Genomic DNA, 16,508 nt, shown 5'->3' with positions numbered 1-16,508 from the left:
GAAAATTAAAGTGGAAATAAGTAGTTAAGTGTAATATGATGTATTATAAATAAAGATATATTAATCATAAACTCTTAGTAGTGCACAATGTAGCTGAGTTATTAGCGAACCGTATGAAATACGTGAATCTAAGGTTTGTTTATCTTTTTTTCTACTTCCATTGGAACAGGCTATATGGTATTCAGTATGGAATCACAAAAAAAAGTGTTTTTAATGTCGGCGATTTTGTAAATAAAATTAAAGTGGATAAAAGTAGTTTAGCGGAATATTGTATTAAAAAATTAGATATATTTATCAAAAACTGTTTGCAATGTGTAATACAGCAGACTATTTCGAAATCCCATGGAATATGTGACTCTAAGGTTTGTTTATCATGATGGGAAGGCTATTCGTAGTTTCTACAACTTTTCCAAAATGATGTTAACTTGTATTTATTATATGTACTATTTTAAAAAGCTGCGCAATAAAAAGCCCTCAAATATTAAAGATAACACTTTATTTTTATAATTTGACAAAATATTATTTCAAGTTCATAATTTATAAAGTATCAAAAATTCTCTAGAACTTTCCACAATATCATTAGCAAAGAAAAAGTGAGATAGCTCTATTTAACACAAAGTCATCAATGGCCACAGTATTTGTAACTAGTCACTAAAATCCAGATCTGAATCCGAGTCTGCGGGGCCTCGGATTGTCTTCTTGCTTTGTATCTGCAAGGCGCGCTGTTTCTTCGCCTCAGTGGGGGGCACGAGCAAATCACCAGAATACTCTATTACATCGGCCCTGAAAAATAAATACAATTAGGATTATAAGTAGATGGCAGTCATTTTTTTTATTTCTTGAAACACTGATAAAACTCATCGGGCCGTCATTAGTTTGAACATACTAATTTTAAAAGATGTATTGGTCTAAGATCGGTTATTTGTGGATAAATAGGAAATTCTCTCATCTATTACTATCTCACCGAGCTATCCTCCACTCTAGCATCTCAGTACTGAAGTCATCTCGTCCACCGAGGTCTGTGAATCCAACTATGAAGTCCTTTGTCTTGTTAGTCTTAACAAGCCCTATTGTGGGGATCACGTGGATCTTGAGACGGCCTGCGGACAGAACATTGTTATCAGTTTGGTAAGCTTAATGGGAGGACTTTGTGCAAAATCAAAATATACTTTATTCAAGTAGGTTTTTACAAGCACTTTTGAATCGTCATTTAACAAATTATTTTAAGTAAAGTTACCACCGGTTCGGTATGTAGATTTTACCGGGAAGAACCGACAAGAAAGCAAGCCCGGGTACCACCAGCTCATCACATCTACCACCAAATGGCAATATTTAGTATGTTTTTTTTGGATTTGTTAATAAGAGAACCGATGTAAGTGATATAAGATCTTAGTTCCCAAGGTTGGTGCGCAATTTATGATGACGCCATTTTCTATTTATGATCATTATCACTTCCCAACAAGCCAATCTGCCTACCAATTTTATAAATTTAAAAATCCCACTTGGTGGTAGGGCTTTGTGCAAGCCCGTCTATGTAGGTACCACCCACTCATCAGATATTCCGCCGCCAAGCAGGAATACTTGGTATTATTTTGTTCTGGTTTGAGGGGTGACTACAGGCACAAGGGACATCTTAGTGCCCAAGTTTGACGGCATTGGCGAAGTAAGGGATGGTTAATATCTCTAACAGCGCCAATGTCTATGCACACGGTGGCGGTGAGCACATAAAATCAGATGGCTCAAATGCCAGTCCGCCTAACAAAACAAAAAAAAAACCTCAACTCACCAGTCAAAAAGGGCGCTCTCTCCGCATCGAGTTTGACAAACCGTGTCTCGATGTGTTTCTTCGCCAGCAGCTTGAGGTGCATGTCAACAATACGACAGCGCGGCGTGTCGTTGCGGTAGAAGTGACATACGACATTGTCGCTCTTGTTGCAGACCGTGAAGAATTCCTTCTCATTGTCGATTTCAGTGTATTCGCCGTGACCCTGGACGCAAAATATAAGTACTGCAACACCCTACGAATGTTGGACGAACCACAGAGCTGGACGTAGGTCCAGTTGCCTCACGAAACGTAGGATATGAAGATTTTTTGTTGAAGTGATAACATCTTCATTCATCACGGCGACAGTCTGTCTGGCTCCCCTTAAGCACACAGCAACGGTAGGCATGCAATAATTATACTAATAATATACATACACAAAATTCTAATGTACATATTCAATAATTTTAACTAAGAGTAAATATATATATATTTTAAAATCAATAAGATTTATTATTAAATAACCTTTCCTTACATTATCATATGAATATACAAAAAAATTAAATAATAACCGAAGCTTTCCTCAAGTGAAAAAAATTCAATACTAAATAGTTCTGTCGTGAGTTTCTGTATATATATTGTGTTTGTGGTGGTATGAACATAATACATCGCGTTACAGATTTTCATCCGAAACATAACGGTTCCTTCACGATGTGCACCTTCCCCGCCGAGCACGAGATGACCATCTCGGTTCATAGAAACAAAATCATAACCCAATCAGCAGGACGGAACATATTATGATGTTAAACGAAGTTCACGAGCAATCCAAATCCTCGTAAATTTTGCCAAACTCAATAGAAGATTGACCAACTTATCTAATATTGTATTAATACGAAAGCGAATTTGTTTGTTTGTTTTTTACGCGTCTCCGTCGAGCGTTCGACCGGCCGTCGTGACGTTTGGTACACATAATACATACACCAAGAAAATATCTATGGTTTTACTAATTACTAACTAGTTACTTGGTGGTAGAGCTTTGTAAGCCCGTCTGGGTACCATACGCACATTACGTAGTCTACCACCAAACAGCAATACTCAGCATTGTTGTGTTCCCGGTTTAAAGAGCGAATGAGCCAGTGTAACTATAAGCACAAGGGACATAACATCTTAGTTTCCAAGATTAGTTACGAATTGGTGTTTTAAAGATTGTTTAATATTTCTTTGATCGACGGTGACCACTCACCTCCAGGTGGCCTATACGCCCCTCCGCTCGCCGATTTCATAAAAATAAAATGAATCACTTACAATAGCAAGCCACTCCTGCTTCTGTTTGGCGCGCTGTTTCATCTCCGCGATACGCTGTTGTCTGATCGCTTCCAAATCACTGTTGTCGAGAGCATCTAGCCTGTGAAAAAAATATGGTGAAGTCATTCTAACCGATTACACCCTAGCGACCAATCTTAACGGAGATTAGTAAACTGCACAGGTTTTTAAAGTGCACAAGTGTGTGCACGAGAGCTTATCTAACATGTCCGGAGAGTTCGGACACAGGTCAGCTTTATGTGTTATAAGGATGGGAGTATAAACTCTGCCTAACTTCTAGTCATTACATAGTATAAACCAAAGTCGCTTACCGCTGTCTGTCCCTATGTATGCTTAGATCTTTAAAATTACACAACGGATTTTGATGCGGTTTTTTTTAATAGATAGATTGATTCAAGAGGAAGGTTTATATGTATAATACAGGCACAGTATAGTAGAGAAACACTAATAATTTTAGAGGTTTCTAAAGTGATGTCGTAAATAAACACATTATTTGCGCTTACATTGCAAACGCTGGCTGAACCCTACGAGATAGATCAAAATAATGTACTACAGTATTGTACACCTTAAAAAGGTCTTCAAAAAAGTCCACGAATGTCTGTCTCTTAGGGATCACCCACAATAACCATTTTTTATCCTTAACTATTTACGAGAAATAATGGCATATTTTCGAAGCGATTTTAAGCAATACAGCATTAATCGTTATCCAATTAAGTACCTTAAACACATTATACATTTAATATAGATCAATATGGCCCTTACAGCATGTAATTTAAATGAATATTTTCGAAGATATTACAGATTTAAAAAGCAGGGACATAGCGGTTTGTATTGTCTAAAGACTGCAAAACTGTGAATGTTGTAAGACACGTGCATAGTTACTCTTCTCCACCAATTAAACACAGAGTATGTCAGTAGAGTACAATAAAATTATTATACGTCTTGCGTTGAAATATATATATATATATTTTTTATGGCTTTGGTTGGCGGACGAGTATATGGGCCACCTGATGGTAAGTGGTCACCACCTCCCATAGACAAAGGCGCTGTAAGAAATATTAACCATTCCTTACATCACCTATACGCCACTCACTGGCTCACTCACCCTTCTAACCAGAACACAACAATACAGATTACTGTTATTTGGCAGTAGAATATCTGATGAGTGGGTGGTACCTACCCAGACAGACTTGCACAAAGCCAAACAAATAAACACTAGTGATACGTTTTTAATATTGTATTAATTAATATGCCTTATTTATCAATGTTTTTTTATATGAGCTTTAAATGTTATATAAGCCAAGTTAAAAGTTGCGTACTGGTTTTAAAAAACAACATGAATATCAACAATATTTCTAAATAAATTCAAAGCACATCACAACACAAAAGAAAAGTTTATGTAAATGTTTCATGATCTCCATTATGACATAATCAAAGTATATGACATTAGCGAAACAAACAAAGTAACATAGGATGTTATGTACCCTCAATGTCATAGCCGACAGGGTGGATTTGATTTGTTGCAGCCTGAGTGAACTCACAACTGTGGCTACTTGGACTATATCATATGTAATATAGAGACTTATTTTAAATATTGTTAATAAATAGTATGTAATATCGAATTAGGACAACCATGTCCTGTAATGATATGTATATAGTTTTGTATTATAAATAAATCATACCTTCCAATCTCATTGTCCAGCTGTTTCTCCATATTTTGGGCGACTTGGTGTATTATTTGCTCCATCTTGACTGTTTTTTATCTGAAATAAAAACAGATATACTATTTAAGACAACTCTTATAGTTCTTTATGGTATTTTATCTCCAGTTTATGATTTAAAAAGATAATATTGATATATAAAAGGTAGTATCAGAAACTGGTCAACCAATTTCAAGAAATCTTTCACTAACAGAATGAAATTTCAAGATGCACAAAGGATGTTTATTATTCTGTTCGCATGCTCACAAATTTTCTAACATAAGTCAAAAGAATATGTCTGAGCAAATGTGTGTCTTACAAACGATGATGTGATGAAGTAATGTTAAGAGATATGTGAATTGTTTCTATAGATAAATTGTAGACCTTAAAACATGAAAAACATATAACATATATGGTTAATTTACAAATTGACGAAATATAGACTTTTAATCTCTACATAGTATAAAGCAGTCACTTCTCACCATCCGTACACTTAAATTTTTGAAACTATGCAACAGACTTTTATATATCTATCAGAATTTTATATAGTGCTATAGAACTATGCACAGTTCAATAATATATAAAGTGATGCAAGAGGATTGTTTATATGTATAAAACTTGCTTATTATAGTAGAGAAAAGCTGAGAAATATTTTTATGTTCATGTTTGTTTCACAATGTTTAAGTCGTACCCATGTGAAGCTTGGATGGATAGCTAGTTTTAACATATTTTACAGGCAGGACAACACATGACGTAATTTAAATGGAACATTAAAATAAATTTACATTTTGAGCAATACAATGTTTTTAAAACAATTGTTAATTCACAACTCAAACTCGAATTCCTCCATTCAATATAGAAGCATTACAATTTCTTATTGATTGTCAAATTAAATACCTCCGGTTCGGAAAAGAAAATACCCTGAACTGAGAAGAACTAGCGAAAGAAATTCAATGTAACTCTGTTTGATTTAATGAATAAGGCTTGTTTTGATTAGAAGTAATATCACTCGTAGTGCGGTCAAATTTAGTGCCATATATGGGGTCGCAGTGTCGCAATACGGTAATATTGAATTTGCTCGATCAATAGCAAAATATCAACCACTATTTTACTTGTAACACCAAAATATCCAGAATCGTTTTTAAAATTTGTATTTTCCTATTGTTAAATACGTATTTTGTATATAAATAAATAGCGGCCGATGACCTCATAGCCACACATGTTTTGAAAATGTGAAAAATCTCAAATACTCACAGACTCCAAGTTATAAAAATAATTCCACCGTGTTTCGAGCACAATATATATTTTAATGAATAGAGAAAACAAGTATTTTTTGTTGTAATTTACATTATTTTCGTAAAACAAATGATAATTTGCGACACCCACTGTTTACAAGTAAAAAACAAATGACAGTCGACACCGACAGACGGTTGACAGCAACGGGCGATTTACGCACAAGTTTGGTACATTGTACAGTAATGCCATATTAGTCATTAGTTAACCCTCAAATACTTCAAGATCACTTCTAAACCTTATATTATATCGTTTTTATAGGACCTAAATCTAGGTAAATAAAAGGTTCTTTGTACTTAAATTCCGATTTGAATTTTGATAAACTTATGTATTTCGACCCGCCGATATAATATATATAGGCATACGCCGGCATATTTTATTTTAAAATTTTACATGTAGAAAAAAAAAATGATCTGTGTTTTTCACATTTGTGGTAATAAAATCTGATCTTAGAAGATTTTTTCCCACAAATAAAACTAACTCCAAATATTCTATTGAACTCTTAGGCTGTTTTTCTAATGCTAAAGGCACAGTGAGAAGTAGCCCCCGCCAACTGTAACGAAGCACAAGACTCAGAATTGGGGATTCTTAATCACGGACGAATTTTAGACATAGACAATTTTACTTGGAATTTGGCGATATATACACATTTTGGATTATCTAATAAAAAAATTGGCTTTGGAATATCAACTTTTTATTGAATTCCTTTTGTATTTGACACAGCAAAGTGGTACCCAGTCCGTCTCTTAGGTATCATTTGCGTATAATGCTGTGACGCCACGACGCTTGAACCTGTAGGGGTACTGGTCCCTAATTACTTGTTGTTACTATTCGTAGATATTTCTTGAGTAAAAGAACACTTGCTTGTTGGTCGGATCGGAATGATTTTATTTCGAAAATGTGTCGATATATATACACAAAAACTAGAAATAATATTATCCAAAAAAAAAGAAATTCATATTTACAAATTCTTTCGTCCAAAGAAAACGCTTACTTTTCCACCAATAAAAAGTTACAAAATTTACAATGATAAATAGTCACCTGCATCAACCTGCACGTGAGAAAGAAAGCTTACCTGCAAACTGAGATAGTATTTCACAAAAAGGGGATACCCCCTTGTGAAACCCCTAAAAAAACACACATAAAGGTATATTGGGTGTCATGTTATATTTTTATTAAATGACATACAAAATTTCTTAAATGTTTTTATATTTTATATATTATAGAATTTTAAACATATTTTTCGACGTTTAAGTATGTATGTACAAAGTTTATTAGCTACTAAGAATAGTACTATTAATACTAATAATATTAGGTCCTTACATGTGAAATTAGCGTTTTGTCGTACTAACCAATTTGATCTGAAATATCCCCTCCTTGGTTAAGAATTCCAAATTCAAATTTATAAATTCGTTTAGCTGGTACATTTGAGTTTTTAAAACAGTCATTCATTTCTTTTTTCCTCATAATTTTTTTCTTTGGCGTCGCTTATTACCGTACAATGGAAAACATGAAATATAGGTATATTTACCTACGAGTACGAGTACGAGTTCTACCGGGGCACCAGCGCTGCAGAAACAGCTCGAAGGATTAATAATGTGTCCGGCGCTGGTGTCGCAAAAGAATGCAGGGTACGTTTTTGGTTTCAACGTTTTCGTTCTGGAAATTTCGACCTTCAGAACCAACACCGTGGACGGCCGGAGACCAAAGTGGAAAATAAAGAATTAAAGGCTATTGTGGAAGCGGATCCATCACAAAGATCATCATATAAGAGATAGCTGCAGGCTAAATACTAAAAGGCTAAAACTGTATTAATCAACTTGAAGCAAATCGGGAAAGTAAAAAAACTTGAACGATGGGTACCTCATGAATTGAGTGAATCGAACGTGTAAACACGCGTCGACTGCTGTGTTGCTTTGCTCAACCGACACAATAATGAAGGGATTTTAAATCGAATCATTACTTGTGGTGAAAAGTGGATACTGTACGGTAATCGGAACCCTGAAGACCCAGCCAAATCCTGCCCGAAACGAATATTGACTCAGAAAAATATATCTATTGTCAGCAACTGCAAAACATGAAGGATGAACTAGCTGCTAAACAACCGAGGTTGGTCAATAGCTCTAGGCCACTGCTGCTTCACGACAACGCAAGACTACACACTGCACAACAAGCAACCACTAAGTTAGATGAGCTACAATTGGAATGTCTGCGACATCCACCGTACTCCCCGGACCTTGATTCCACCTTCAAAGAGTTTATTGGTTTTTTTAGTAAATTTTTAGTAAAGGGATCAATGAACTACCTATGAAATAGCAAAAGTTCATAGATAACAACGGTACAAACTTTGAGTAATTAAATATATTTTACAAAAGAAAAAAATTACTTTCTATTCCTCCCGTACAAAACGCCAATTTCATATGTAAGGACTTAATAGTATATCCTGTATTCATTGCATATGTTCATTATTTGAGCATTTTAGTGCCAACATATAAACCTTTCAATAAAAACCTTAGATCACGGTTTTTTTTACGATTAAATTTTTTGTTTTTATTTAAGCCTTAACCGTTTTATAATACATCTACGTTAAAATGTATTTTTGTTAATGGATTACTTCGTCCATCTGAAGTAGGATGGCTCAGTAGACAGGGCATTGTTTGCAACGGTCGTAATTGATTTTGATAAAGTTTAACACTGAGTTATATAATTTACCTTGAAGTTATCTGGAAAATGACGAACTTCACGTAGTGAGAGTGTATCTAGTCATTGTCAACGTCTTCCCGATTGGTCAAAAGTATTTTAATAAACTCAGTTTTTATGGTTGAATTCAATTGTTATCGTTATGATTGACACGTTATTGATTAAATTATTAAAAAATAACCATGAGAAGTAATTGATAAAAATCGATTTTTGTGGAACGAAGTTCTCTAACGCGGCTTACAGTAAAGATGAAATGATAGAAATCCTTAAAAAATATTTAAAAAATTCGTCGTACGTAAAGAAATGCGTTTCGCCCCCTCCAAGCGACCTCTCCCTCTCGCTCTCGCTCTATCTCCTTTTATTATACGTAGGTTTAATATTCATGGGATTTGTTAATAACAATCTATTTCTTGTCATGTACATATTCTCAACCGTTGTTATTTTATCGTGTTTGTTATTTAATATATAATACTATAAGATAGATGGTCAGATTGACTATAAAAAGAGCTGCACCACCGTCATCGGCCCCCCACCGACTACGTTCTGATCCGAGGTGCGATCTCATAGGAGACACCCTCAGGACGAACGTCACTTTCGAGCCCAAAAGGGTTCACCTCAAGGCAGAGTCTTAGCACTCGCCCCAACGTTCGGTGACGCTGTAAAGGCCAGTAGGGCCAACAGCAATACACAACCACAGATACAAAAAAAAAAAAAAAAACGTCATCGGCTCATTGTGATTTCGGTGTTCGTTGCGGCAAGTAGGAAGTGTGTTGTTTCATTGTTCGTTCAGTGCTTTATTTTTGCAATCAGTCTTTATATGATTTGAACTGATAATTTAAATTACTTATATATTTTTTTTCTTTATTTTCGATTCTGAATATATATATATACCAGGCAGGTGTCTTACGACACATTTTTTGTGTAGGAGGGTAATAAAGGAGGGAAAAAATATTTTGTAGAAATTTTATATTATGCTTTTTAAACTAAAAACAAATAAATTTATTTAATCGGATATTTCAAATTATCCGCTCAAGGTTTACAATAACCATGGTGCTGCTTAACAAAAAGTATTTAATATATGAAATATAAATTAAAAAATAATTAGGTATGTACATATAGAAATTTACAAAACGACCCTCACGGAGGGTCAAATTACATTCATTCATACATATTGACAATGAGAGGACTTACAAATTTAACACTAGTACAATTTTTCATAATAATTAGTATGTCTGCCCTTCACTACTATGCTTGCTAGGGATCTTAAAAAAAAGTAGGCAACCCGATAAAAAACTTTAATTATTATTTATGATAAGCCTATATTCCATTCCAACCATAAGAGGAGAAAAGCCAAACAAACAACTTTTGGCAGTAAATTGACGCGACATCATTGGTCGAGAGCTCGATTTATCTATGATATTCACTATGAATTTGCGATTGGCGTTTTGAACGTCGATGAAACTGTTATCGGAATTTTGGAAGTAAAATTAAAGTGGATTTAAGTAGTTAAGTGTAACAGTGTTGTATTATAAATAGAGATATATTAAACATAAACTCTTAGTAGTGCACAATATAGCTGAGTTATTAGCGAATCGCTTGAAATTCGTGAATCTAAGGTTTGTTTATCTTTTTCTCTACTTCCACTGGAATAGGACCTTTAAAGTAACACCTAACATTTTGAGCAATTATAATATTTGAAATTGAATTACTTTTAGTTCACAATAAATATTAGGATGGCAACTATGGAATCATTGCCCAATATTAAGAATTGTTATAATTATACAAGATTTTATTATTTTTGGTCTAATAATCTTGTTTATAAGCAACATTTATTATTTGTCTATGGTCAATATTAAATATTTCATTTAATGGCGACCCTTCACTTGGCATAGCATGTTCTCGAATGATCATAATATCAAAATAACGCAAGAAAAACAAAGAACGAAAGTAGCATTGCTTAATTTAATCTAATGGCTAAAAATAATTTATTAAGGAATTATAAGGCCATTCATTTATTACGTAAGTCAATTTAGGGGGGGAGGGGGGTCGATCATGTCTTATGTTTTATAAAGACGGACAAAAAAAAAAGATTATTAGTACCTTTGAAATTACGAATAAAAATTGCAAAAAATTGATTCTTTGAAACATAAACATTAAAATAAACCAAACGTGTACCCTATTCATTTTTTCCTTTCGATTCATACGTAATAAATATTAAACAAGGGAGGAGGGTCGGCATATTCTTATTTTTTCTTATAATAAGGGGGAGGGCGTCATAAACAAGCGAAAATAGTCTTACGTAATAAATGAATGGCCCTTATCTGAAGTGGCAACCGGAATTAAATAAAAAATAAAATATAATTAATTGCCGGAACAATTTAATTTCAGTTAAAATTTTAACATTATTGGAATTTTAACAAAAAAAAAAACAAAACAAATTTTAACACTAATCTGAGAAAACGTGTATTTGTTATAGAAAATTTAAAACGAAGTGTATTATTTCAGTTCTTATTTTTATATTCGAGTAGTTGAGTTTAGGATACCATGGATCTAAGGGGATCAACGAAAAAAATCCAATCCAACGCAACTTATTACAACTTTAAAAACAAAAGAGATTCTAATTTGGTAGAATATTTTTGATATATGTAACCTTATCGCATTATATCGTGTGAAGAAAAGAGGTTGGTCATGATTTTAGTGTTCGTTCAATGTAGTGATCCAATTGTAGGGCTCAATACGAATGTAATACTTTATATTAAATATAATTCGTATTATTATTATTATCTGTATATTACAGACGAGTATCTGTCACTTGTCTACTAAACATTTTATTTTTAATCTGTTAACAAGAACATTGACAGTTACTCGTAGTGGCGGGAAAATTGAATCTTGAATATATATTTTAAGCTGTGTATCGAGCAAAACATTATTTAAAATTCCTATCAAATTATATAAGAAAACCTAATAAATATTATTTTATTTCTGAGTTAAGACAAGTTTTTACACAATGCAGCTCCTAAGGTAGTTCAAATCGTGCCGTAGCTTTGGTTTAGAACTCAGCGATTCAATGTTAAGTAATATATGACTGGGAAACTAAATACTATATCAAATGGTATCGAATAAATTAATCCACAGATTATGAAAATGCAGACGTATTAAACAGTACAATGACATTTCTTGATAATATCATATCACGAGTACTTTTGATTGTGCCGAGAGGGCTCAGATTATTTCGCCAATGTCACGCGCGAGAGTACTTTTAATTTTATCAAATTAATGGCCGTCACAAGTTCAAATAGCTACCTTTTGTCGAAAAAGTGTCATAATTACAAACGAAATCTGATTAATGTGTCCACAAGAAAGAGAAAGAAATAGTGTCACATTATATGACATGTAGACACACGGTCAACTGCAGAATCGACTTATTTCTTCATTAACGTATAAAACCTAACTATGGTGTTTTTTTTTTTTTTAAATTGGTAGGTAGACTTGCAAATGTGTACAGACTTTGGCGCTATCAGGAACATTCAGCATTCCATACTTCGCCAATACACCGCCAACCTTGGACCTAAGATGTTTTATCGCTTATTCTGTAATTACATTGTTTTGTTTTCAGTAGATTGGACCTTTTTCGTTGACGCCTCGTTATTGTACTTCTTTAAACTATAACGGCCTTACTAATAACATTCGTTCCAGGGTGTTCAATTTAAACGCAGACTTTTTCCTTTTCTGTAAAATGATTTGACATTCGAAAGTCGAAGACACAACATTGTTAAGCCAATACCCCAAACAACATTTACAAGTGAAGCCGTTAGTCTATAATTATTTACCGTTAACTTAAATAACATTTCAACAATATTAAAACTAAAATCACAACATTATTACAAAATGGCAGCGCGATACAAAATATTTCATAACATTGTTTATTTACCAAATAACCTACAATTTAACGCCTAAACACGAAAAATATTTACAAAAAAAAAAAAAACTAATTTTAATGTCCACGATCACAGCGAATTCAATAAACTGTTCGTCAGGAATTAGTCGGTATCGCTTTGTATAGACGCAGCCTCGATTCGGAGAGCGCTGCGAGTATTGTGTCGCCGTTTAACTGAGCTGAACAGACGTCTATCGCGGGCTCCGCTGCCGGCAGCGACATCGTCCTAGCGCCGTCCAGTCCATGGAGATAAAGAGAAGACTCGCTCTCCGAATGAGCAGCTACCCACGAAGCTCCCGAAACTCTGACGAAGGAACTTCTAGACATTAATGTAGACCGAACAGATCCAGCAAACGTCTGTTCCACGTCAAACAATATCTCTCCGCTCGGCACACTTGCTTTCAACTTACACAAACTCAACCTTGATCTCTCGTTGGCACTGGCACGAGATGACAACAGCGCCCTGTGTGATTCGTTGTCATAACAGAGCGACATGAATGGCCCATCGACTGGCAACGATCGGGGCTCCCACTGCCTCATATTGCTCACCCAGAGCCAGCAGGAGTTTAACTGACACGATAATAAACCGTATTCCGTCGAACAGAGGGATACTACGGGGGATATGTCTGAGATCGCATTTAATCTTTGGATGTATGATCCCGGGTTTCTAACGTCGTATTGGTGAATCACACCACCGACTCCACCGACATAGAATTCGTTGCTGCGTAAATAATCCCACGAGCAAGACCACAAAGGTACGCCACACTGTATCGTTGAACTCGGGATGCCTCTCTCAACTATCCGAGCAGTGCTGTCTAGTCCCACGCTAAGAAGTAGGTCTCTGGGCTGAGAATAAGTTACATCTCGTATCGGTTTTGAGTGTAAATGAACGAATTCGCCTAATTTATTGTCTGTACAGCTAATTTTCCGAATACCGAAACCTGGAAATAGATTGACGGTGCTTTTCTGAGATACATATAATTCGTAAGTCCTACAATTATACGTGAGTACTCTACAGCCGCCATCTTTACATATTTCTAAATTCTTCTCCAACGCGAATCGCCAGGATCTTCTGGGCGCTTGCTCCTTGGAGACTTGATTCTTCATTAACGTACTTCTAAGGACTTCTAGTTGTAATAAGCAAGCTCGGTGGGCTATTCTAGACTTTTCGAGTTCCAGCTCGGTCCTACTCTTCTCCGCTTGTAATATATCTATTTGTTTTTGCAACGTCGTTATCTGAGACGTATCCGCCGCCACGAGTCTCCTCGCGTAGATAAATCTAAGATCTTTTAACGTCGCTTTGCTTTTACACGTTGGACAGGACCTGTCTTTGCTGTTCTGAGCTTTTAACCATCTTTCAACGCATTGGGCGCCAAACAAATGGCCACATTTTAAAGCAACCAATCTATGATCGCCTGAATTGCCCCAAGAGTCTAAACAAATTGGACAAGACTCGCCATCGACCTCGTCATTATGTTTTGGAGAGGATAACTTTCTAATTTTCGCAGGCGGTTCCTCGATAGTATCTTCCTTTTTAATATCAGCATCGGGAAACGACTGTAAGCTGTTCGATTCTTGATTTATCATACCCGTGTTACTGTCTTCTGAATGTACGATTGGTGCTTGAGCAGAACTAGAGTTGTCATCAAATAAACCGAGACCAGGACGCCACGGATCGGCACTATGAGGTCTAACATTTTCCTGTATTGCTTGGTTGCTTTCTGGGTTAGGCTGTGATGAATTCCCTTGTGCTGAGCTCGAATTGTCATTGTACACACCCATATTCGGTTGCCACAAGAGATAATTATCTCTTGGAAGATTACTCGTTTCATTATTACTAGAACTAGCCCCTTCGTTGTAAATATTATCGCTAAATTGGGCATTTTCATCTTGTACTGGATCAGGTTGTACCGAAGGCTGTGAATCTTGTCTTTGACGACCGATTATCGGGGAGCGTAGAATACTTGGGCTTTCAGGAGACTCTGGTACAACTATAATAGAATTGCTACTTACTTGTGCATCTTCATCCATAATTTGTCATTAAGTACCTGTAGAGATAGAAATAATTTTAGAGTACTGTACTTGGAGGTTGGTAGGGTTTTGTGCAAGCCACAGCATCAGCAGTATCTACAGGCACTATGCATATAACATCTTAGTTCCCAAGGTTGGGGATGCAATGGTGATTTAAGGGATATTTCTTTCTGTCAATGTCTATAGCCAGTGACCACTTAACATGTGGTAACCCATTTGCCAGTCTTCCTACCTATCAGATAAAAAAATAATGATGATTTCCTATGAAAATTGTAACGTAACTATCGCATTCTAACCGAGTACATTAACTTACAAAAAAAGAAATAAGTTTGAAAAGTTTGAAACAAAATAATATTCTTGTGTGTTATATTTATTTACACAGCTATTCGATATTTTTCATCTAATAAGTTGACATCTCATATATACTAATGTTCAGAGTTTAGCCGAGTTTGTAAACCACAGTATCCTAATAAGGTTTTTTTTAGTATTAAAGGCCAGTAGTTATAACATAGCATTTAGACTTGAACCTACAATCATCAGCTTAAAATGCTGAAGCTTAAGCTGGTGATTGTAGGTTCAAGTCTGGGCAATCACCACTCAATTTCCACATACTTAGTTTTATTTTCCTCTGTACTTGATTATAGTAAAGTTAATTACTTTCAAATCTAGTATGCATTGAGAACTACATTCATCTTCCTTTGGTTATTACTCAAATGTCTTCAGACAACATTGATTTGATTTTGGAAAGACTTAGCATAGCTTAACTACAGAACTAAACTACATAACTAAACTGTTCAACAATATTAATAAGTAGAGTTCATTAATTTGTGATTACCATTAAGTTCTTGGTAAGTTTAAATGAAAAGATTGACACCATAAGTATTGTTTCGTCTCCTTAAAATATATTATGTTTATCTAGCAGTGAAATATGTACAGGCTACTAATATTTGCAAATCATTGGTAACAGGGTTGAATTCACATTAAAAATTCAGATTTAATTAGTATGGCTAATAATTACTACTATTAATTCTTCAACAATTCAAAATTCAACTAACGTAACTTCTTAATTACTTCTCAATTTGACTTATTCGCCTCGATGATCGAAAAAATGATCGAAACGTCGATAAGAATAAATTAAAAATATAGTATTACGAGGTCCTCAGTCCAGACTTAAAAATATTTTTTCTAGAGCAATGTATGCGCGTTTCATATATTTATAACTTTTAAATATTTCTTTCATTCATATTTGTTGTTAAATCTAAAAGAATCAAAAAAATACTTACAACTTTATAAAAAAAATATCCAAAACAATTGTCAAAGTTACAAATGATATCTGCACTTTCAAGTGAAACTATTGTTTTATTTTGATATGAAAATAGTTAAAAAGTGTCATATTTAGACACCTTTTCGCCATACTATCAAAAAACCTTTCTTTTACAATAATAATTTACCAGATTTATTTAAGCAAACATAACGACGATAAAAGTCGCTGAACTCTAAATAAAATATTAGTTTTTGTATTATCTGTATTTGTTATGTCAAATGAGTAATCGGATACGCATATTGAAGTAATTTTCACTAAGATAGTAATTTCATCTCATGTTCAAGATTTTTTAGTAGTTTTTAGAGAGATGTCTCATACAATTATCTGAGTTTGTTTCGTAAATATACTCAAAATAACACACTCTAGGGTTATTGTAAATGATCACCGGTATCAATATATTATCACATTAACAAATTAAATTGAAATTGATTATCCGAG

The 16,508-nt window shown here is 34.5% G+C and overlaps 2 protein-coding genes across 3 annotated transcripts; both read right to left on the bottom strand.

Moving 5' to 3' along the window:
- Positions 1–479: 479 nt before the first annotated feature.
- On the bottom strand, positions 480–6,198 carry LOC113404538 (thioredoxin domain-containing protein 9). Its single transcript, XM_064220157.1, has 6 exons — positions 6,040–6,198; positions 4,768–4,848; positions 3,068–3,167; positions 1,787–1,988; positions 965–1,100; positions 480–783 (listed from the first exon to the last, which is right to left on the bottom strand). The coding sequence occupies exons 2-6, from the start codon at positions 4,830–4,832 to the stop codon at positions 645–647; spliced, it is 642 nt and encodes a 213-aa protein (XP_064076227.1). The 5' UTR covers positions 4,833–4,848; positions 6,040–6,198; the 3' UTR covers positions 480–644.
- Positions 6,199–12,565: 6,367 nt separating this feature from the next.
- Positions 12,566–16,235, bottom strand: LOC113404537 (E3 ubiquitin-protein ligase RFWD3-like). 2 transcript variants are annotated; one of them, XM_026645458.2, is made up of 2 exons: positions 16,030–16,235; positions 12,566–14,763 (listed from the first exon to the last, which is right to left on the bottom strand). In XM_026645458.2, exon 2 carries the CDS (start codon positions 14,744–14,746, stop codon positions 12,812–12,814), a length of 1,935 nt encoding a protein of 644 aa, XP_026501243.2. In that variant the 5' UTR covers positions 14,747–14,763; positions 16,030–16,235; the 3' UTR covers positions 12,566–12,811. The 2 variants fall into 2 exon arrangements, with proteins under 2 accessions (XP_026501243.2, XP_064076234.1); XM_064220164.1 differs by having other exon boundaries at positions 16,033–16,235.
- Between the last annotated feature and the right edge of the window lie 273 nt (positions 16,236–16,508).

This window comes from Vanessa tameamea, chromosome 31, assembly GCF_037043105.1.
Source record: "Vanessa tameamea isolate UH-Manoa-2023 chromosome 31, ilVanTame1 primary haplotype, whole genome shotgun sequence".
In the NCBI taxonomy this organism is placed as follows: Eukaryota; Metazoa; Arthropoda; class Insecta; order Lepidoptera; family Nymphalidae; genus Vanessa; species Vanessa tameamea.
Note: the sequence above shows the minus strand (reverse complement) of the source record. Positions and strands in the feature narration are given on the sequence as shown.

Bases quoted from the DNA above. Each gene is read 5' to 3' on its own strand.
- LOC113404538 (XM_064220157.1), bottom strand. From the start codon at position 4,832: ATGGAGCAAATAATACACCAAGTCGCCCAAAATATGGAGAAACAGCTG. The intron at 1,101-1,786 runs GTGAGTTGAGGT...TTCTGTCCGCAG, and splicing joins GAGAGCGCCCTTTTTGACTG to GCCGTCTCAAGATCCACGTG. The intron at 784-964 runs GTGAGATAGTAA...TTTATTTTTCAG, and splicing joins CTAGAGTGGAGGATAGCTCG to GGCCGATGTAATAGAGTATT.
- LOC113404537 (XM_026645458.2), bottom strand. From the start codon at position 14,746: ATGGATGAAGATGCACAAGTAAGTAGCAATTCTATTATAGTTGTACCA.